This window comes from Rhamphochromis sp. 'chilingali', assembly GCF_963969265.1.
Source record: "Rhamphochromis sp. 'chilingali' genome assembly, chromosome: 11".
NCBI classification, from domain to species: Eukaryota; Metazoa; Chordata; class Actinopteri; order Cichliformes; family Cichlidae; genus Rhamphochromis; species Rhamphochromis sp. 'chilingali'.
This window is the reverse complement of record NC_137938.1, coordinates 30,478,702-30,501,892: the sequence shown is the minus strand read 5'-3', so window position 1 is coordinate 30,501,892 and position 23,191 is coordinate 30,478,702. Positions and strand designations below refer to the sequence as shown.

At 41.9% G+C, this 23,191-nt stretch overlaps 1 protein-coding gene across 1 annotated transcript; it reads right to left on the bottom strand.

Annotated features, from left to right (window-relative positions):
- Nucleotides 1–11,311: 11,311 nt before the first annotated feature.
- On the bottom strand, nucleotides 11,312–22,427 carry sri (sorcin). Its single transcript, XM_080897628.1, has 9 exons — nucleotides 22,313–22,427; nucleotides 22,098–22,152; nucleotides 20,759–20,803; nucleotides 20,542–20,611; nucleotides 17,725–17,768; nucleotides 17,420–17,567; nucleotides 16,836–16,949; nucleotides 16,496–16,554; nucleotides 11,312–11,685 (listed from the first exon to the last, which is right to left on the bottom strand). Exons 2-9 carry the CDS (start codon nucleotides 22,143–22,145, stop codon nucleotides 11,659–11,661), a joined length of 555 nt encoding a protein of 184 aa, XP_080753754.1. The 5' UTR covers nucleotides 22,146–22,152; nucleotides 22,313–22,427; the 3' UTR covers nucleotides 11,312–11,658.
- Between the last annotated feature and the right edge of the window lie 764 nt (nucleotides 22,428–23,191).

Below are 23,191 nucleotides of genomic sequence, written 5' to 3'. Positions count from 1 at the left end.
CCAGCTACTCAGCAGGCACGCCCAGGTGTCCACCTCCTAAGAGAGAAAAGGGGATGAAACCCACAGCCATCCTCTGGTGGGAGGAGTCACACATAAAACAAACACAACATTGGATCATAACATTTCCCCCCACCCAAAAATCAAACATTTAACCCCAAATGAAATGTTTGATTCAAGACCTAGAGAGGGCATCAGCCATGAAATTCTCTAAGCCCTTTTTGTATCGGATTTCAATGTTGAAGTCCTGGAGGAGTAAGGACCAGCGCATAAGGCGCTGGTTGCTGTTCTGCATCCGAGTTAGGAACTGGAGAGGGTTGTGGTCAGAGAACACGATGGTTGGAACAGGACTGGACCCAAGGTACACTTCAAAGTGCTGCAAGGCTAGCAATAAGGCTAAGGCTTCCTTTTCAATCGTGCTGTAATGCAATTGGTGTTTTAGGAATCTTTTGGAAAAGAAACAGACTGGATGGTCAATGCCATTTTCATCCTCCTGCAAAAGCACTGCACCAGCCCCCAAAGCACTGGCGTCCACCTCAAGCTTGAACGGATGTGTGAAATCAGGGGCGGCTAACACAGGAGCACTGCAAAGGAGAGCTTTGGCAGCTTCGAAAGCAAACTGACATGTCTGACCACACAAATGGTGATTTTGGACTGGCAAGACTGGTTAATGGGGCTACTACCTCGGAGAAGTTTTTGCAGAACCCACGGTAATAACCTGCCATGCCTAGAAAACGCCGCAGCTCCCGACGCGTCTGCGGAGCTGGGAAGTTTAATATTGCCTGCACTTTCACAGCAACAGGGAGGACTTGACCCTGTCCTACTTGTTTCCCTAGGTAGGTTACAACAGCCTTTCCAAACTCACACTTAGCCAAGTTCAGTGTCAGAGAGGCATCACGCAAACGGTCAAATATTTCACTGAGAGTTTTGAGGTGTTCAGTCCAGGTGGATGAATCGGCCACTATATCATCCAGATACACTTTGCAGTTTATGACTCCATGTAGCACAGTGTTCATCAGTCGTTGGAATGTGGCGGGAGCATTTCTTAACCCGAACGGCATGACGGTGTATTGCAAAAAATGATTGGGTGTAACAAAGGCACTGATTTCTGATGCGTGTTTGGTTAATGGGACTTGCCAGTATCCTTTTAAGAGGTCAAGTTTGGTCACAAAGTTTGCCGAGCCCACACGATCGACCAGGTCATCCATGTGTGGGAGTGGAAAAGAGTCTGGTTTTGTAGCAGCGTTTACCTTTCGGTAATCGTTACAGAAATGGGAGGTTTGATCGGGTTTTGGAACGAGTAATGATGGTGAGCTCCAAGAACTATTACTGGGAAGGGCAAAACCATGATCAAGAAGATACTGGACTTCTTGCTGCATTATGGCACGCTTAGTGGGATTTACTCTGTAGGCATGTTGCTTTATTGGCTTGTGATCACCCACCTCAATATCATGACTTAGCACGTGCGTTTGAGTGGGGATATCACCAAAAAGAGTTGGGTAATGGTTAATGAGCTCACGGACATCAGTTTTGGCGGGATCAGACAGATGTGCTAAATAGACATCCAAGTCAGCCAAAATTTCAGAGTTCCTCAGACGTGCACCGGAAACAGAGCTGTGCCTGTCATCCAACCCATCATCGCAGGGACTATATAAGGGTTGAGAGACGGACACTGACACGATAGGTGACACAGCAGGCGATGGATGAGAGCGTTCACGACCAACATACTCCAGCATGTTGATGTGACAGACGCGACTTTTCTTACGGTCAGGAGTTAACACGATGTAATCGGTTTCACTCAGTTTACGCTCAATGACATACGGACCGGAAAACTTTGCCTGCAGGGGAGAACCAACGACAGGCAAGAAAACCAACACACGATCACCTGACTGGAACATCCATGCTACAGACTTTTTATCAAAATGGGTTTTCATTCTGACCTGAGCCTTTGCTAGCACGTCACGAGCAAAATTGCAGGCATTATGAAGCCTCTCTCTAAACGAACGAACATAGTCCAGAATGTTTTCTCTTGGACGATGCCTATCTGAGAGAAATTTCTCTTTCAAAAGACGTAGCGGACCACGCACAGTGTGGCCAAAAACTAAATCAGCTGGACTGAACCCCAAAGACTCCTGGCATGTCTCCCTGACGGCGAACAACAGTAGTGGCAACCCCTCATCCCACTCACGGCTTGACTCAGTGCAAAATTTGCGAAGCATGTTTTTCAGAGTTTGGTGGAACCTTTCTAATGCACCCCGACTCTCCGGGTGATGCGCTGGAAGTGTGATGGGTGACACCGAGCTCTGTCATGACCTGGGCAAAGATTTTAGACATAAAATTTGTGCCCTGATCTGTTTGGATGCGTTTAGGCAGTCCAAAGGTAGAAAAAAAACAAACTTAAGTGCTTTCACAATCCCACGGGTTTTTAATGAGTGCAATGGAATGGCCTCAGGATAACGGGTTGCAGTACACATCATGGTGAGGTGGTATTTGTTTCCGGACTTTGTTTTTGGAAGAGGACCAACACAATCAACAATGACATGCTCAAATGGTTCCCCAACGACTGGGATGGGTTTTAACGGAGCAGCTGGAATCACCTGATTTGGTTTACCGGCCAGCTGACATGTATGGCACGAGCGGCAGAATTTTACTACATCAGATTTGAGACCAGGCCAGAAGTAGTAACGGAGGACACGGTTGTATGTTTTTGTAATTCCCAAATGACCGGACATGATGTGGTCATGTGCTAAGCTTAGGACCTGGGGACGGAATGACTGCGGAACAACAATTTGCTGCACTCCCTCATGGGTGCAGCCAGAACTGGGAGTCCAGTAGCGCATCAGCACCCCATCCTCAATGAGGTAGGATGCAGATTTCCTACACTTAGGTTCCTTCACATAAGCCCAACAGGATGACAAGCTTTCATCATTTTTCTGGGCTTCTATAAGCTTGTCTTTATCTACTGAGAGTGTCATAGCTTCCTCATCAGGCTGAAGCTCTACTGAAACAGGGGTACTTTCACATTCGGGTGGCAAGCTTGAATCACTTAAGAAAGAGTTGCTAAGATCCACCAAGTCTCCACGTTTGCGTGCCTGCGCACGTGTCACAGCACACACAGGAAACAAAGGAACACAGTTCGGTGCGGCAAGATCAAAACCACTAGTGTCTGCAAGTGGTGTTTCAACTACCTCAGGTAACGAAAAAACTTTGCAGCCAATTAGATAGTTTCCAAGGATGATGTCAATGCCTGCAACCGGTAACTGGGGTCGCACAGCAAGTTTAACCTCACCCGACACAAACTGAGATGAGAGCTGCACAAAGTGCAAAGGTACACGCATTACACACATTATAACTCCCCACGCTAACACATCGGCACCACAATACGATTGAGCTGAGAACGGTAAGACACCCTCATGAATGAGTGACTGCTTTGCACCAGTGTCCCGCAAAATACTAACAGGAACCCTCTTTTCTTCTCCCATCAATGAAACAAAACCTTTTGACACAAAGGGCTTGAACTCTTCATCTACTTTATCACTTTGAATTATGGTCACATCTTCTAAGGCATGAGGTTGAGTCTGTAGAAGGTTTATTGGGGAGGGGGATTTACCCTTCCTGGTCTGTTCCTTTCTTTTGATAATGGGACAAACAGCAATGAGGTGTCCCTGCTCATGGCAATAATAACACTCTCTATTTTCAATGGATGAGGTGGTGGTACGACGGGTGTTCGTTGGAGACCAGATTTTGGGGCTAACAGAGGTCGGTGGGCTGTGAACAGGAGCTGAAAACACCCCTTTGTGTGTCAACACAAACTCATCAGCCTGTACAGCAGCAGCGGCAAGAGTTTTAACCTTCTGTTCGTTTAAGTAGGTTACCACTTTTTCTGAGAGTTGACTTTTGAACTCTTCTAACAACACCAACTCACGCAAGTCATCTAAGGTTTTTACTTTTGTAGCGTGACACCATTTATCAAACAGAGTTTTCTTTTCTCTGGCAAACTCCACATAAGTCTGGGTGGCAGATTTTTTCACATTCCTAAATCTTTGCCTATAAGCCTCTGGCACAAGCTCGTATGCACGCAGGACAGCAGCTTTCACAATGTCATAGTCCAAACTGTCCTCAAGTGAAAGAGCTGTGCATACCTCTTGAGCTTTCCCCACCAATTTGCATTGAAGTAAAAGAGACCATACATTCTTTGGCCAGTGTAGTGCACCTGCAATGCGCTCAAACACTGTGAAATAAGAGTCTACCTCAGTTTCTCTAAATGCTGGGACTAATTTGATGTGTCTACTTACATCTTACAGCTCGGATCTCAGCTGACCCTTCTCACCCTGGACACAGTCTGTTTGACCTGCTCCCCTCAGGCAGGAGGCTCCGGTCCAGTCGCACCAGAACCTCTCGCCATAAGAACAGTTTCTTCCCCTCTGCTGTCGGACACATGAACAATAACCGTATGACTGTTCCCACCACTAACACATGACCCTACGCTGTGTTCACTGCATCATTCCATGTTTGACACTGATCACCACCTGCACTCATGTATATATCATGTATATAGCTATCTACGTAGCACTTTTAATTCTTATTCTTATTTCATGTCTATTTAAGCGTAATTTATGACAGTATGTTTGCACTGAAGCACCGCAGCAATTTCCTAATGTTGTAAACCTGCTCAACATTTGGCAATAAAACCCTTTCTGATTCTGATCACAGCTGTCTTCTGGCTTAGGGGATGGTGACTGCAGAGCTGACCGAGGTGTAGGAGGACTGGCAGATATAGAGGCTCCCCTCTCTATCTCCAGAGCCCTCACCCTTAAGTGCATGGCATCCACCTCCAACTGCTGCTTTTTTAACTCCACCTCCTTTATGCGCAGTGTTAACTGCAGCTCTTCCGCAGAAGGGCCAATTTGAGGGGGGAGATTTTTTTTTGTGAGGCAGGAATACCAGCAACAGCTCCCAGCTCAATGTCCTCTGCAGGACCTGGCTCACCAAACAACCCCCTTTCATGCAGTTCAATACACAGGAGCTCTTTAAGCTCTTTTTTCTTTGCATTCAGTGGCACAGTCACATCAAAGAAATTGGCAATAAGAATGAGGTCATCCTTTTTACATCTGTCCAACTTTCCTTCAGTTGGGCCTAAAGTGAAATCCTCCAATTTAAATTCCATTTTAACACACACCCTCCCACACAAGAAAAAACTGCCAACCAGAAAAGTAGAGCTAACCAAGAACACAGGTAACCTACCTGCGACAACAGCAATGAACAAACAAAAAAAAAAAAAAAAAAAAAAAAAAAAAGCCCACTCACCAAAAGAACCCAACAAGAGAAGAAAAAAAAAGAATGGACGAGCCCCCAATTAATGTTATGTTCTTAGTCTAGGTGAGTATTGAACGCAACAAGAAGTTGGCCCACTCACACACCACCCAAGCAAGAACACCAACAACAATATCTTTTTAAAGTGCTAAGCAGCCATTTATTTTCTTCAGCAGTGACCAGTGCCAAAAATAACAAACAAAACTCCCTAATGGTCCCTACGCTTTCCTACACAAAATAAAATTCACTTACCTAACTTCCTAAATGAAAAACAAGAGAAAACTTAATCAACACAAATGGCGTCTCACGCCTACTAGGCTGCTGCAGTGAAGGATATATACACAAGGTGAACAAAATACACGATTGCTACTTGACAAATCTATTTACAAAATTGAAGTACTAACGCCAGCCACACACACACACACACACACACAGTTATACTTGCAAATCACTTTGTCAAAGAAACTCTACACAGCAACGAATCAAAACACAGGTTCTTTGTTGGATGGTGGCGGTTAGGAGAGAAGGGGCCAGGTGGCTGTCATCTGGTAGTTAAATACTGGAGGTGATTAGCCAATTATCCAATCCAAGGACAGGAAGAGACTCCACCCAGCTACTCAGCAGGCACGCCCAGGTGTCCACCTCCTAAGAGAGAAAAGGGGAAGAAACCCACAGCCATCCTCTGGTGGGAGGAGTCACACATAAAACAAACACAACATTGGATCATAACAAACGTTAACTAATGATTTCATGAACTTCTTCACAAATAAAATTTTAATCATTAGAGAAAAAATTACCAATAATCATCCCACAGATGTAATATTATCTACAGCTACTTTTAGTACCATTGATGTTAAGTTAGACTCTTTTTTCCAATTGATCTTTCTGAGTTAACTTCAATAATTACTTCCTCCAAACCATCAACGTATCTTTTAGACCCCATTCCTACAAAACTGCTCAAAGAAGTCCTGCCATTAATTAATTCTTCAATCTTAAATATGATCAACCTATCTCTAATAAACGGCTATGTACCACAGGCCTTCAAGCTGGCTGTAGTTAAACCTTTACTCAAAAAGCCATCTCTAGACCCAGCTGTCTTAGCTAATTATAGGCCAATCTCCAACCTTCCTTTCATATCAAAAATCCTTGAAAGAGTAGTTGTCAAACAGCTAACAGATCATCTGCAGAGGAATGGTTTATTTGAAGAGTTTCAGTCAGGTTTCAGAGCTCATCACAGCACAGAAACAGCTTTAGTGAAGGTTATGACAAATGATCTTCTTATGGCCTCTGGCAGTGGACTGATCTCTGTGCTTGTCCTGGTAGACCTTAGTGCAGCGTTCGATACTGTTGACCATAATATCCTATTAGAGCGATTAGAACATGCTGTAGGTATTACAGGTACTGCACTGCAGTGGTTTGTATCATATCTATCTAATAGACTCCAATTTGTGCATGTAAATGGAGAGTCCTCTTTACCCACTAAGGTCAATTATGGTGTTCCACAGGGTTCGGTGCTAGGACCAATTCTGTTTACATTATACATGCTTCCCCTAGGCAGTATCATTAGAAGACATAGCATACATTTTCACTACTATGCAGATGACACCCAGCTCTATCTATCCATGAAGCCAGATAACACACACCAATTAGTTAAACTGCAGGAATGTCTTAAAGACATAAAGACCTGGATGGCCGCTAACTTCATGCTTCTTAATTCAGATAAAACTGAGGTTATTGTACTTGGCCCTGAAAATCTTAGAAATATGGTGTCTAACCAGATTCTTACTCTGGATGGCATTACCTTGGCCTCCAGTAACACTGTGAGGAACCTTGGAGTCATTTTTGACCAGGACATGACCTTCAACGCACATATTAAACGAATATGTAAGACTGCGTTCTTCCATGTGCGCAACATCTCCAAAGTTAGAAATATCCTGTCTCAGAGTGACGCTGAAAAACTAGTTCATGCATTTATTACTTCCAGGCTGGACTACTGCAATTCGTTATTATCAGGATGTCCAAAAAACTCGCTGAAAAGCCTTCAGTTAATCCAAAATGCTGCAGCAAGAGTACTGACAGGGACTAGAAAGAGAGAGCATATTTCTCCTGTTTTGGCTTCCCTTCATTGGCTTCCTGTTAAGTCCAGAATTGAATTCAAACTCCTGCTCCTCACATACAAGGTCTTAAATAATCAGGCCGCATCTTATCTTAATGACCTTGTAGTACCATATCACCCTATTAGAGCACTTCGCTCTCGCACTGCAGGCCTACTTGTTGTTCCTAGAGTATTTAAAAGTAGAATGGGAGGGAGAGCCTTCCCAAACTGGAAGCTGGTTCCTCTTCTGTGGAACCAGCTTCCAGTTTGGATTCGGGAGACAGACACTATCTCTACTTTCAAGATTAGGCTTTAAACTTTCCTTTTTGCTAAAGCATGTAGTTAGGGCTGGACCAGGTGACCCTGAATCCTCCCTTAGTTATACTGCAATAGACATAAGCTGCCGGGGGATTCCCATGATGCATTGAGTTTTTCCTTTCCAGTCACCTTTCTCACTCAGTATGTGTTCAGAGACCTCTCGGCATTGAATCATATCTGTTATTAATCTCTGTCTCTCTTCCACAGCATGTCTTTGTCCTGTTTTCCTTCTCTCACCCCAACCGGTCGCAGCAGATGGCTGCCCCTCCCTGAGCCTGGTTCTGCCGGAGGTTTCTTCCTGTTAAAAGGGAGTTTTTCCTTCCCAATGTTGCCAAAGTGCTTGCTCATAGGGGGTCATATGATTGTTGGGCTTCTCTCTGTATCTACTGTACAATACAAAGCGCCTTGAGGCGACTTTTGTTGTGATTTGGCGCTATATAAATAAAATTGAATTGAAAAATTGAATTGAGTGGCTGGATAAAGGAGAGAATGTCATGAACTAGCTGTGTGGAGGCAGATGAGGACCCAAACGCAAAACTCACAGAGACAGGAACTGAACTCAAAAATCACTGCTTTATTGCAGGCTTCACAAAGAAACAGAACTAAACTGGGAATGCTAACAGAAGACCGAGGGAACACAGAAAGACACACAGGTTCGGGGAGGAGACATTGACGAAGCGACACTGAACTGAGGGAGACATGCACATAAATACACAGAGGGTTAACGAGGGAAGTGGGAGCACACGGGGAACACAGCTGACACAGATAATCGTAACGAGACAGGGCAGGAGTGAACACAACATGACGTATACTGACGAGAGACTGGCAAAGTAAAACAGGAAGTACACAGAGGTTCAGACAGGAGGAGAGAGCACAGACATAACGGGCTGGGGAAAACATTGAATGAAACACGAGGGGAAACGAGGGCTCACAGATACACAGAGGGGCACACAGGGGGTAATCAAATAAGGAACATCTTAACAGAACCTAGGAACCACGGCATAAATAAGGAACAAAATACAAAAATACAAGAAAACTAAGAATGCTGGGCCAATATGGCCCAGGATCATGACAGAGAAGCAACATCGGCTAACCACTCACCTTTCATCCTGAGAGCTGCTGCAATTCCGACACTAGTGTGTGTTCGGCTTTGTGAAACAGCAACGGTCAGGTTTTGGAGAGACACATTAAAAGACACATTTATCTGATGCACATTTTCCTTATCTATGTTGAACAGGCATGTCGGAAGTCCAGCCAAAATTTGAACACGGGCCGAATGTGGCCCGTGTTCAAATTCAGTAGTTCATAACTTCTCACCTGAAGTTCAGTTCCCCTGATACTCGGACTGCTTTGGATCTCTCCTCCTCCTGCCTCACCTTTCCGTCATCCACCTGCCAGCCTCCACCACTTGCTAATGTTACTGAATCTGTGGAAGCTCCACCATAGCCACCACCAAACAATTGAGTTATTTTTACACATCTGCCAGCATCTGGCTAATCCACCACCTTTCATTTTTTATACCGTTACGAGAAAAAACAAAAACAAAAAAAAAACCATCGGACCATAAAAACGAAACATTCCCATCGGCAAAAAGGGAAAACCAACAAACTATCCGATCATGTTTGGCTGGCTGATTCTGGACTTGTAGTTGACATAACATGCTGAACACGAACCTTCAGGGGCAAAATGCTGTGGTAAGCCAACTGTATTCACACATCAAAGCTTTTGGGACTAAACTGCTACTTTTCCAAAGACACCTGTCGCAAAGGAAGCCCAATACCACATATTTCCCATCGCTGCAGGAAATAATGACCAGTTTTCCACAGACCAATATCAGTGCGCAAATAAGGAGGCATGTAGCAGACATCTCTTGTCTGGCTGAGGACTTTCAACACCGCTTTCGGGATTTTGCAGCTGTTGAAAAGAGACCACGGGCTTTTTTCCTCTCCTATGTCCGTGGACCCTGATGACGCTCCTGACCATCTGCAACTGGAGCTCATTGAGCTACAGTATGACACAGAGTATCGCAGTCGGAATGCTCGGTGTTTATCCTGGTTGTTGGTTAAAAAGACTGTAAAATCATTCATTTACATTTAATGTTAATGATTCAAAATATTTCAGGCTGAATGGTCGGCCCCCACACATTCTCACCTTCCCAGTCTGGCCATCTTTGCGAAAAGTTTGGACACCACTGGTGTAGAATTATAGAAATAGCAGTTACATTTATGATACTAATGGAAATATGAAAAAAAAAAAAGCTAACGAAACAAATCAGACATGGTAACTGTCTGGCTGTCAAATTATTATAACGCATTTCTAACAGTTTCTTCTAATCATTACAGATAAGCCCAATGACGGTAAATACTGTGTTTTCGATTCTCTCACAAATGAGGAAGAACATAAAAAATAAAATTATCTGGATAACAAGTTGACACCATCAAGTCAAGCTGACATAATTAAACACATCGAAATCATGACCAATAAGTGGAAAATATAATCTCCTGAACAACAACTGTGAACATCTTGCAACTTACGTGCGTTATGGAAAAGCATATGTAAAGCAGGTGTGTGACAATAAAATTGTATTACTCTGTTTGCTCGTTAGATGGTTAAAAGATTTCAAACTGATAACCAGAAGGTAAATAACCCTCCTTTTAACAGTGCTTTTCCTTCTTTTCTATTGCAGCCTGGAACCAAGGCAGGCTATTTGCTCAAACTGATTCCAGGAAAAACATTACATGATGCAGATGAAGCAATGAAACACATATCAGATGAAGAAGTCTTAAAAAAATCAGAAGAACTTAACAAAAATTCAGAAGTTGAAGATCAGTGTAATAATGCTGTAATGCTTAAGAGTGTTTTAAGGACTCCCTAACTTTTAACCTGTCTTACTTTGTGTTCATTCTTTTACATGACATGAAGTCTTCATTGGAAATAAAACAATGAGCAAGATTCTGTTTTGATTGTGTCAAATGAAGCGCTTCCATGCAGTTCTTATTTGTCTCATAAATGTGGACACAGCACAGACTGTTACTTACTATGCGGTCCTTTGCTCTTTCCCCCAATGCCATATAGTTCACAACTGTAGACTAAAATGTTATTGATACGGGGTAAATATTTAAAAACATTTTTTAAATGAAATAAATGCAGTGCTAAGGCTGCTGGTTTCAGCCTCTACGTGAATATTTGACACACCTGCTATAATTATCAGGTTGTTAGTCACAGTACCACAACACATGACAATGATGTCCACTTGAAACCATATCTTACACAGATTAAAAAAAACCTATGAACCTATACTCTGGGACTACTTTGTGGTTTTGTGCCTAAGTTTAAGCAGACTGTTGCAATCATTTGTTTTTCTAGATACATATTTACAAATGAAATAAATCCCAATAAAATAACTAAAAAATAACTCACAAGCTAATAATATAAAAAACAGTGTAATTAACCTGACGCTTCACTGAATTAACAAGCACCTTTTTGTCCTTTAATTGCATGTCTTGCATGCATTTAAAGGACAAAAAAAGATATCTTTAAAAGGGCAAAAACTTAAACCAAAGATAACACAAGTAAATAGAAGCAACGTATAAGTAAATTCATATCATATTTCTTTATTAATTCCATTAATGTTCACATGCCACTGACCAGCCTGCAGGTTTACATCGTTACTAGTGGTAAGAGCCCATGCAGATGTAAGAGTGACACTAATAAGCTCCAGTATACAGGCACTCAAATGACACTAGCAAAAACCGAGGTTAATTGCTCTTAAGTTTAACACTATGCATTACTTTACAAAAGGTTTTTGGTAAAATGGAATGTTTCAGTGACATTTTGTACAACAATGTGTGTAAAAATATGAACATATGAAGTAAATGCCATTAATATAAGATTTTAAAAGGTGGTGGGTGTCCCTCTGTTTAGTGCGGTCCTCTTCAAATGCTCATGGTGACCTGGATAAACTAATGAGACAAAGATAATATGTCAAGTGTTACTCTACAACTCTTACACAGTTATCCAGCAATTCTTTTCTTCACTACATCACATTTTTATTAGGATGTGTAATAACTTTAATAATGTATTTAATTGTTTCAGTTTTCCAGACAACTGTTTCTGTTTGGTTAAGCCGTGTTTTATGTTATTTGCCTTTGCAGCTTCCTGCTGCCACTGCAAGAAACAAAAGGTAGAAATCAACTGTGCATTACTTTCTGAACATCAAACAGAGACAGCTAGAAACAAGCTGGTAAAAACAGTGAGGGGATTTAGCATCTTTACCAGGATCAGAATCAGAGAGACTTTATTAATCCCAGAGAGAAATTGAGTTGTCATAGCAGCAAATATACAACGAAAATCAAGCACTCAAATAAAATGAGTGTAGAAATAGATAAATATATAGATATAGTAATAAATATACAGATAAATATAAAAGGACAAGCACGGGGGTGTCGTGCTGGGAAGGAGCGCCGTCGCCCGAGAAGGAGACGTTATCGACCATCTCTTCCTTCTGTAATCATTGGAAACGTAAGATCTTTGCCCAATAAGATGGATGAGCTCACGTCGCTAACCTGGTCACAGAGGGAGTACCGGCAATGTAGCATCATGATGCTAACGGAGTCGTGGCTAACACCGCTAACTCTGGACACAAGCGTGACACTACCGGGATTTCAGATGCTGCGAGCGGACAGGACGAGAGAGAGCGGTAAGAGGAAAGGAGGGGGACTGGCAGTTTTTGTGAACGACAGATGGTGTAACCCTGGGCACATCACTGTGAAAGAACAACTCTGCAGCAGAGACATTGAGCTGTTAGCCGTTAGCATGCGTCCGTACTATCTGCCCCGGGAATTCTCGCATGTTATCGCAATAACAGCGTATGTCCCCCCCTCGGCCAACGCGGATGCAGCCTGTGACACTCTCCACTCAGTGGTCAGCAGACTGCAAACACAATCTCCGAGAGCCCTTCTCATAATATCAGGGGACTTCAATCATGCCTCTTTGGACTCCACACTGCCCACCTTCACCCAGTATGTGACCTGCTCAACCAGAGACAATAAAACACTGGACTTACTGTATGCCAATGCTGAAGAGGCATACAGTTCATCACCTCTCCCTCCACTGGGCAAATCTGACCACAACCTGGTGCACCTTGTCCCTGTGTATGAGCCCTTAGTGCGCAGGGTGCCACCAGCCACCCGCACAGTGCAGAGATGGTCAGAGGAGAGCGAGGAGGCTCTTAAGGACTGTTTTGAGTCGACTGTGTGGGAGGTGATCTGTGACGACCATGGAGAGGACATCGACAGCCTTACTACATGCATTACTGACTATATTAATTTCTGTGTGGATAACACCGTACCTACCAGGACTGTACGGTGTTTCTCCAACAACAAACCTTGGATTACCCCAGAAATTAAAGCTGTCCTCAAGCAGAAGAGGAGGGCCTTCAAATCCAAAGACAAAGAGGAGTTGAAAAGGGTGCAGAGAGAGTTGAGGGGACTGATAAGGAATGGGAAGGACAGCTACAGGCAGAAGATGGAGAACCAGCTTCAGCAAAACAACGTTGGTGAAGTCTGGAGAGGCCTCAGAACCATCTCAGGCCACAAACAGCAGAACTCTCTGCCTGGGAGGGATGTGAGGTGGGCAAATGAACTGAATCATTTCTTCAACAGATTTGATTCAACCATGAGACAGTCTACAACATCGGCTGCAGACTCACCCACCCCCACTGCTGCTGTTCCACCTCTGACACCTCAGACACTTCACACCTCCTCTATTCACCCTGCTCACTCCCCCCCACCCCCAACAACAGCATCCAATACACACTCAACACAAGGCTCCAGCCTGTCTCTCTCAACCACCCAGGTTAGGAGGGAACTGAGGAGGATTAATGGCAAGAAGGCAGCGGGCCCAGATGGCATCAGCTCGAGGGTCGTCAGGTCCTGCGCGGACCAACTGTGTGGGGTGATGGAGCACCTCTTCAGCCTGAGCCTGAGGCTGGGAAGAGTCCCACAGCTCTGGAAAACCTCCTGTGTTGTACCAGTGCCAAAGACTTCACGCCCCAAGGACCTCAACAGCTACAGGCCGGTGGCTCTGACATCCCACCTGATGAAGACCCTGGAGCGGTTGGTCCTGGCTCAGCTTCGGCGCCTAACAAGCTCATCACTGGACCCACTTCAGTTTGCCTACCAGCCTGGCATTGGCGCGGATGATGCCGTCATTCACCTCCTACATCGTTCCCTCGCTCACCTGGAGACCGCTGGAAGCACTGTGAGAATCATGTTCTTTGATTTCTCCAGTGCCTTCAACACTATTCTTCCCTCGGTTCTGAAGGACAAGCTGGAGAACTCTGGAGTGGACCATCACCTCACTACCTGGATTTTGGACTACCTCACCGACCGACCACAGTATGTGAGGACTCAGGGCTGTGTGTCGGACAGGGTCGTCTGCAGTACGGGGGCCCCACAGGGAACGGTTCTGGCTCCGTTCCTCTTCACCATCTACACTGCAGACTTCTCCCACAATTCCACCCAGTGCTTCCTGCAGAAGTTCTCTGATGACTCTGCAATAGTCGGCCTCATCACTGATGGGGACGACAAGGAGTACAGAGGACTGACTCAAGACTTTGTGGACTGGTGCCAGCTGAACTACCTCCAGATCAACGCCAGTAAAACCAAGGAGCTGGTGGTAGACTTCCGCAGGCACAAGCATTCTCCACTGCAACCACTGAACATCCAGGGTATGGACATTGAGGCTGTGGACAGCTACAGGTACCTTGGTGTTCATCTGAACAACAGACTGGACTGGACTCATAACTCAGACGCCCTCTACAGGAAAGGGCAGAGCAGGCTGTACCTGCTGCGGAGACTCAGGTCGTTTGGGGTGGAGGGCCCACTCCTGAAGACCTTCTATGACTCTGTGGTGGCTTCTGCTATCTTTTATGGTGTGGTCTGCTGGGGCGGCAGCATCTCTGCTGGGGACAGGAAGAGACTGAACAGGGTGATCCGAAGGGCCAGCTCTGTTCTAGGATGCCCTCTGGACCCAGTGGAGGTGGTGAGTGACAGGAGAACGGCGGCTAAGCTGTCATCCCTGTTGGACAACGTCTCCCACCCCATGCAGCAGACTGTGACAGCACTGAGCAGCTCCTTCAGTGGGAGACTGCGGCACCCACGGTGTGGGACGGAGAGATTTCGCAGGTCTTTCCTCCCCACTGCTGTCAGACTCCACAACAAAGACTTTAACTGAACAAACACACACATCCACACATGTGCAATAACACTAAGTGCAATAATCTTTTCTGGCATCGTTGTATTTTTACTCAGTTGTATATAGCATTCGTATTCTATTTTTATCTTATTGTATATTTTTATTCTATTTTATTCTACTGTATATAGTATATTATTTTATTCTATTCTGTACAGCTGTGTACTGTATTTATTCTTATTGTATTCTAATTTTTGCGTCATAACTTTTGCACTGTCCACTTCCTGCTGTGACAAAACAAATTTCCCACGTGTGGGACTAATAAAGGTTATCTTATCTTATCTTATGTGTGCAAAGTATATACTACACTTGGAAGTTAGTGGGGATTGAGCACTAATAAAGAAAAGCTAATATGTTACGCTAGACTAGAATGAACCCTTTCCCAGCCAGACCAAAGATTTTTGGACTATAAAATATATTTTGTATTGATGAGTCGCTCCCTGGTGGCCATTTAAAAGAATGCAAGTATGAATCACTTCCATGCTGGCTTTCAGACTGTATATGTATATCTTTTGTAGTTTTTAGGAGATTTGTTTTTCTGCAGCAAATAAAACACTGTTGCTTACAGGTTTGCTATATAACCTTAAAATGTGCCAAGATGTCTATGTATTTCTAAAACATACTGAATATAAAGACAATCAACATCACAAATCTGTAGAAAGGATGTCAAGACATCTCAGAAGCAGGCACTGACATCCTGTTTTGGAACCAGAATGTGCAGAACAGTTCTGTGGGATTGACACACGGTACTGAGGTCCCACGTCCAGCCCAGCCCCTCAAACCAAACTAGGAGCTAAATAGCTGATATGTTGCTAAAACAACACAGCAAGAAGTTATTAATAATTTCCATTCAAGAAGGAAAGGCTGAGTGTATAACAAGTGTCAACAACAGTACAGTCAGGATTGTGGCAGCAGGGAATTCACATGGAATATTATTTCCAAGCACAGGGTGGCAGTGTTCATTTCCAACATGCTTTAGCCTCACTTGCTCAGCTTTAATGCGACTTCCAACTAAAGTTCTGTGATGTCATCAAAACACAGTTTTACATTGTTTGAAAAAAATAGTTATCAGATTTTTGTAATTATTTCAAGTGTTTTTAAGTAATCTGTCTGCATAAAAGCTGTATTATGGTAAAAAGCATATTTAGGTTTAATGAACATATTTACTATATAATGAACATCTATTTCCTTAAACACTGACCAAGGCCTTTATCTGAAATTAGTCTCGAGTCTCGGAGTCTTCATTTCTAATTCCCTTTGTATAATTGGGTACAACAGTTCATGAGTCTTGTTTCCAACCCTCGAGCTCTGTTTTTGTAAGAGGGCTTGTTTTTTGTCTGCCTTTCAAACTAACAGCATCACACTGTTAATACAAACTCTACACAAATTTCAAATTAAATACCTTCCAGCATTTGGTGACAAAATTATAAACTCTGTGTTTATTTTGACACAAGAAAACGCAGCACTAAAACGAACTCTTCAGACAAAGAAGAAACACGTCAGCTGTAAAAAACTTACATCGTCATACTGAAATGAGGCGTTGCCAGTTTGGGTTGTGTCCCTCCTTCGAAATTGATCTGAAAAACAAAGACACATTAAAAAAAGCCACATGAGTTTTATTACACAATTTATTTCTTTTTGCTTTTCTGTCATTGTGGGTATTCTTTTCTTTTATTGTTTTAACAAAGCTGTTAACCTCATGAAAGAACATAATTTTATGTTGTCTTCTTAATCCTGTTTACAACTTAAATACACGTAAAAAAAGATCAGGCAATATTCAAGGAGCCTAAGAAAGGTCCTCTGTCAAGAATATTTACTGCTAGTTTGTCCAGTTTAATGCATTTCTTGACCGACTCACCGGTGAGGGCGCGGAGCCTCACAGCGCAGCTCACAAACTCATCAAAGGGGATTCTGCCGTTCAGACTGTAGCGCTTCATGATGCAGTTCATAGCCTGAGGGCTCAGACTGTAACCTGAATGAACAGACATACATTATCTAATGGTCATAGCACTTGGCTAACATCTATTTTATTGCCACTCTAAAACCCAAGGCAGTCTGTGCATGTATAGTCCATATACACAGAAATATGCAGGACAAAGTTCAAAGTCCTTTTCCCTTAGAGACCTTCTGGACAGTCTCTACTGTCCAGAGAAGGGTCAGTATGAACTTTTGTAGAATTTTGCACTAAAATATTTTAACTTTAGATAACATCCTTTCTGTTTGATGTATAAGGTTTAGAAAAACTTTGACATGTATTTTTACATCGAACAAGGATGCTGGATTCTATCCCTCATCACAGCTAAACTGACTTGTACATATACAGCACCTCTTTGGGATTGGTAAGAAAAGTGGGAATAACTCAAGCAAGAAAAACATGCTGCAATGCTCCAGTGGACACCTGACTGTTGTCAAAGTCATAACTTAATTTTAATTTGGTCTTACCCATGGAGTTGATGGCCTGCTGCAACTCATGGCCCTCTATTGTCCCACTCTGGTCCCGGTCAAAGGATGCGAAGGTCCCCCTCCAGCCATTCAGAGCCTGCCACAGGTCCTTGAACTCATTAAAGCCCATAGTGCAGGACAGATCCCTCTGAGACAGCAGAGTCAGTCAAGGACCCTTAATACATCACCCAAGTTATGGTTTCCTTTTATAACGCACTGTGTCACGTAGTGTTTTTCCATTAGCAACTGTCATCATATCAGTTAATCCACTAAACATGTCTTTTGGATGATTAGCTGAAGGATACGTCCAACATATTGATCATCAGTCTGCATGTCTCAAGGCTAAAGGCTGTGGAAAGAAACAAAGCTCATAAAGATACAACTGATAACTATGTTTGGATTCATCTGGGCAAATATACAAATAACATTAACTGTGTAATAAGGAGATCACCGTTATTAACAGGTATGACAGACCGATACAAACACTGATTTTAATCTGTATACAAGGTGGTTTAAAGATTGAACAAAAACAAACACTAGGTACGAGGCAAGGCTGTCCCCTGTCCCCTCTCCTCTTTGCATTAGCACTTGAACCTCTAGCTGAGGCTATTCGCCAGCACCAAGATGTGCATGGTATAACAGTGGGTGGAACAAATCATAAGATAGCATTGTACGCTGACGATATTCTGCTGTTCTTATCAAAACCAGAACAATCAATACCAGCTATTATGTCTACCATACATGAGTTCAGCTCATTCTCTGGTTACAGAATTAATTTTGGGAAATCAGAAGTTATGCCACTGGGTGATCAGATTAACTCTTTGCCAGATTTCTCTAATCCCTTTCAATGGTCCCCCAGTGGCTTTACATACCTTGGGCTAAACATTCCACCAGTTCTTAAAGATTTATGGAAATTGAACTTATCACCAGTTATAATAAAAATCAAAAAAGATTTAGATAGATGGCAAAAACTGCCGCTTTCTCTTATGGGGCGTGTGAACTTAATCAAAATGAGTATTCTCCCGCGTTTATTATATCCCCTACAAATGCTACCTTTATTGATCACTCAGAAGGTTTCTTGTAATATAGAAAAAGCCTTTTCAAAATTTATCTGGCGTGGCAAGAAACCTAGATTAAGGATTGGAACTCTACAACTGCCTATAGATAGGGGAGGCTTAGGCCTACCAAATTTAATTTTTTATAATTGGGCATGTCATAGCCGTGTCTTATGGGAGTGGCTACATGCTTATCTAAATTCTTACTCTCACCTAGACTCTTGGTCCACTTTACCTTATTCCCTTTGGAGCTTAGCTGTCTGTGACAAAAAAACAATATTAAAAATGGGGATTAAGAATAACCCAATCATTTATAATACAATAAGGGTCTGGGGGGAAATGCGTAAAAGGTTGGGTAGAGAAGATTGCACTTCACTCTTGACTCCTTTAGTAAGAAACAACGATTTTGTTCCAGGAATGTCTTGTAGCATGTTCGATAAGTGGCACAAAAAGGGATTAAGGGTAATTGGCGATTTGTATCAAAACAACACACTGATGAACTTTGAGCAATTGCAGTCAAATTTTAATATCCCTAGAGACCATTTTTTTGGCTTTCTCCAGGTTCGTAACTTCGTTCATTCTAGAATTCCACAGTCTTCAGAAATAGTTATATATGATGATATTGAGACATTTCTTATTAAGCGAAAAGACAGAACTCATTTTATCTCAGCTTTTTACTCTCTCCTATATACTCTTAGTAGCAACACACTGAGCGCTATTTATAAATGGGAGAGAGATCTTAATAATCAATACACTGAAGAGGAGTGGAAAGGAGCCATTAACATGAGTAGTTCCACTTTTACTTGTAACCGCTTACGAGAAACCCAATACAAAATCATACATCGCCTTTATATAGCTCCTAATGTCTTGCATAAGATTGCACCTCATATTTCCCATCTTTGTAGTAAATGTCAAAAAGAAACTGGCACTTTTTTTCATTACTTTTGGGAATGTAAATTAATCAAAAGATTTTGGAGCTTCATATCTCAAGAACTAAGTAATATTTTTAACAATCTGATTCAAAGGGACCCCGGGTATTTTCTTCTTGGCCTACCCTCAAAAGAACTAACATTGAATCACTTGCAGCGCAAATTATGTGACAAACTATTGCTGGTAGCTAGGAAATGTATTCTCATTAATTGGGTTAAGGATAAACCTCCCTCTGTGACGTTGTGGTACAGAGAATTATTTAAAGTTATTCCTCACGAAAGAACTGCTGCTATTTTAGGAGGAAATGAGGGTCTCTTTCTCAATGTTTGGTCCCCTTTGCTTTCTTATTTTCCAAATGATTTGTCCCAACTGTTAAGGGGGGGTGGTTGCGATTAAGATGTTCTCAGTTAAATAGGAAGTAAGTGAAAAGGACATCTCATTCTTGGAGTTTATCTTTTTCTCTTTCTATATCTGTGGGTAATTAAGTGAAAATATGTTTTTTGTGTGTATGTGTAAAGTTTTTATTTATTTATTTATTTATTTTTTTCTTTCCTTCTCTTTCTTTCTTTGCTTTTCTGTTTGGTTGTTATGTTTTATGCTATTCTTGATAACGAATAAAAATTGTATATCAAAAAAACAAACAAAAAAAAAAACAAACACTAACTGCTCTCATATGTAACCACAGTTGTGAAGTCACGCAGAAAGAAATGTGAACGAACGTTGACTAACTACAACAAACCACGTTCTCTTAACCCAACACCTGTCCCCCCATGTTTCCTGTCTGCATCAACTGTCACATACAAAAAGACTTCAAAAGCAGAACTATTATGGGCTGTTCTGTGTTTTTAAGCTATCTCATTGAATTCATTAACAGTGCAAAACAGTTCTCGAGGTCTCGAGGCACTGAATACAATACCAGTGAAACTGGTTAGCACTTAAACTGCTGCTTGCCAACAAGAGAGTTCCCCTTAATGCTAAATGATTTTTAGAGCAAAGGTTTTTATAACTATGACCAAAAGTCACACCACAGTACTATTTAACAAGAGGCACAGATATAATTTAGATATAAAATGAAATGACCAAAATCCATATTGTGTTTGAGGTGCTTTTTAAATTCTAAACAGCCTTTGCTCTTACGTTGGTATGAGCCAGAGATGCCAGATTGCGTGAGGCAGCGCTGCAGCTCATCTGCTGAGATCTGTCCATCCTGTCGGGGTTTATGAAAACACGACACGGTTAAGTAACTAACAGCTACTTTACAAAGGTTTAAAGAAGCATGAATGGTCATTACATCAACAGTTCATCAGGTCCAAAATCAGTGAAGTGATTTGAGACTTTGACTTTTGTCTCTTACCTGACCAGCAACAGCTGAAAAATAACCATAGAGAGGATCTTGTTGCTGAAAGTTAGAACGAAAGAAATCAAAGTCAGCGAGATTTAGCTGATTCTTCATATTATTCTGTATTTGTAGATACACTTGAGTTCCATAGAACTCTGTCCTGCTATGAAAATAACAAACTATACTTTATACAAACTTTATTATAAAAAAAAAATCTCAATATAAATAAACATTATTTTTTTAATTTCTTAAATGCTTTTAATCATTTCACAATCCTGTTTGCCACTTAAAAGGCTTGAAATGATTCAGTGTATTTTCTAATTTGCGTGGCTGCTTTCTGAGGCCTCATTGGAGAAGATGTGCCATCCTTCTCCAGCACCATTATTTCTGTCATTAATGGACACTGTAATCTAAATAACAGATGTATAGATAAATAAAAGCTGCACAACACATCTGGATACAATCATTACAAGAGGCTGTCATAGGGTATTAAGTCCAAATTTGTTATATAATTAGTATAATTATTAGTATAATTCTAACAGCTTTCGACTACACTGTGAACAAACTGCTATCTCCTCTGATGAGGTGTGGCAGCTTCAGGAGTGCTATGGTTAGGATTTTAGAAACAATTATCAGGTTAGAAATATGATCCACTATGAGCTTATTAAATCCTATTTGATGCTACTTAAAGTAAAATGTGATAATATAAGAATCATGGGTATTTGGGTGATTAACACTGTTGCCTCACAACAAAAAGATCCTGAGTTTGACTCCCACACTCAACTTTCTGTGTGGGGTTTGCATGTGCTCTCCGTGTTTGCATGTTTTTTTTCCGATTTCCTCCCCACAACCCAGAGACATCCAGTTAGTGGGGTTACGTCAAATGGTTAATATAAATTGCTAATAGATGTGAATCTGAGTGCGAATGGTTGTCTGTCTCTCTGTGTTAGCCCTGCGTCAGGCTGCCGACCTGTCCGGGTAGTAGCCCGCCTCTCGCCTTTGGTACCTGGGATAGGCTTATACTCTAAGTACCTTTTAAGTAAAAACTCCCCTTTTGCTCGACTGCGGAATGCATCCTTTATACAGTCATTAGTTATAGTACGAATCTAAAACACACAAATACTGCTCGAGTTTCATTTTAAAGCCGAAATATTCTTTAAGATACTTTGAAACCAAATATATTGTCAAAATGTTTGCATGTTATTTCAAATGGAAACCTGTATGTAACGGATCTAAACGCGGAATTTCTCTCAAACCGTCTAACTTCCGGACTGGTTGGAAAAGACGCCCATCCCGGGACGAAGGTCGGTTGATGGCTGTAAAACCGTTTCATCACAATTTAACGGTTTCTTACCATTCCTGGAAATCCACCAGGGCCAGCGCCGTATCCGGGAAAAGCCATCTTATTCCTGTTACAAAACGAAATAAACATAAGAATAGTAACGACTCAGAGCAAAACAAATCTAGCGACTGAGGGGGTGTCTGGTGATGTACGCAGGAAAACACCGAGAAGTGAGGTTATAAAGTGCCGTGAAGTACAATGAAGCACAGATCTAAATGTGAACTTACCTGATATAAAAAGTACGACCTCAGAGAAGAAACAGACAACTGTGAAGCCTCGGAGGGGCAAATGTCCACTTTCCTCAGTGCGAGCCACCACATTAAGTTCTGATTGGAAGGGAGAGGACATGTGACCTCTAATTGACCAATATGATCAAGAGGGCTAGCTGTAAAAGTGAAACCTTTCTGCAGTACATTAATGGATTAAAAAATGTACATCATAAATATCAGTCAATACTTCAGTTTTAAAGTGGTTAACCACCACAGTCGAATTATTTCTAATCATAATTTTTACGGTAAAAGCCTTTAGTGACATTTTACTATCTATGAGCTGCTGTACAAAGCTTTTACGTACATACGTGTGATAACAAGATAATATTGCACATTTTATAATGCAAAGTGTCGTGATCTTTGTATTATTTCTGGTTATGTTGTTATTATTCTCTTTCTTCTTTTGTCTGTTTTTGAATATTGATTGCTGGGTTTTCGTTGTTATTCACACTTCCTGTTTTGCCAGTGGTTTTCTCTATGTGACTGACTCCTATGTTCGTCTCTGTCTGCAACTCTTTGTATGTGTTTTTTTCATTCTGTCCCCTCATTCAGTTCACATATTGTTTCATTTTAAAGCTTAAATCGTCATGTGGTTTTTTGTGTTATTATTAATCCCATGTTTTGTTCCCACCCTCCCTAAGGGTTTTCTCGTTTCTCTTTTTTTGTCTCCTCTGGTCTCGTGCTCATGACCCAGAATCAATGAGGTCTGTTTACCAAAATCTCGATTCCTTAAATGCATCTGGAGGACAGAGGAGCAGGAAGAGATATTAAACGAAAAAAATGGGAATGAGAGAAATTAAGTTTAGTTTATCCCCCTGCCCTCCTAGTGTGTTTGCT

What these genes read in the sequence shown, in the direction of transcription:
- sri (XM_080897628.1), bottom strand. Translation starts at nt 22,145, where the DNA reads ATGGCTTTTCCCGGATACGGCGCTGGCCCTGGTGGATTTCCAGGAATG. An exon ending in CATCTCTGGCTCATACCAAC is followed by an intron (nt 17,769 to 20,541) that starts GTAAGAGCAAAG and finishes TTCTTTCCACAG; the next exon opens with CCTTTAGCCTTGAGACATGC. An exon ending in CCTCATTTCAGTATGACGAT is followed by an intron (nt 11,686 to 16,495) that starts GTAAGTTTTTTA and finishes TTGTCTCATTAG; the next exon opens with TTTATCCAGGTCACCATGAG.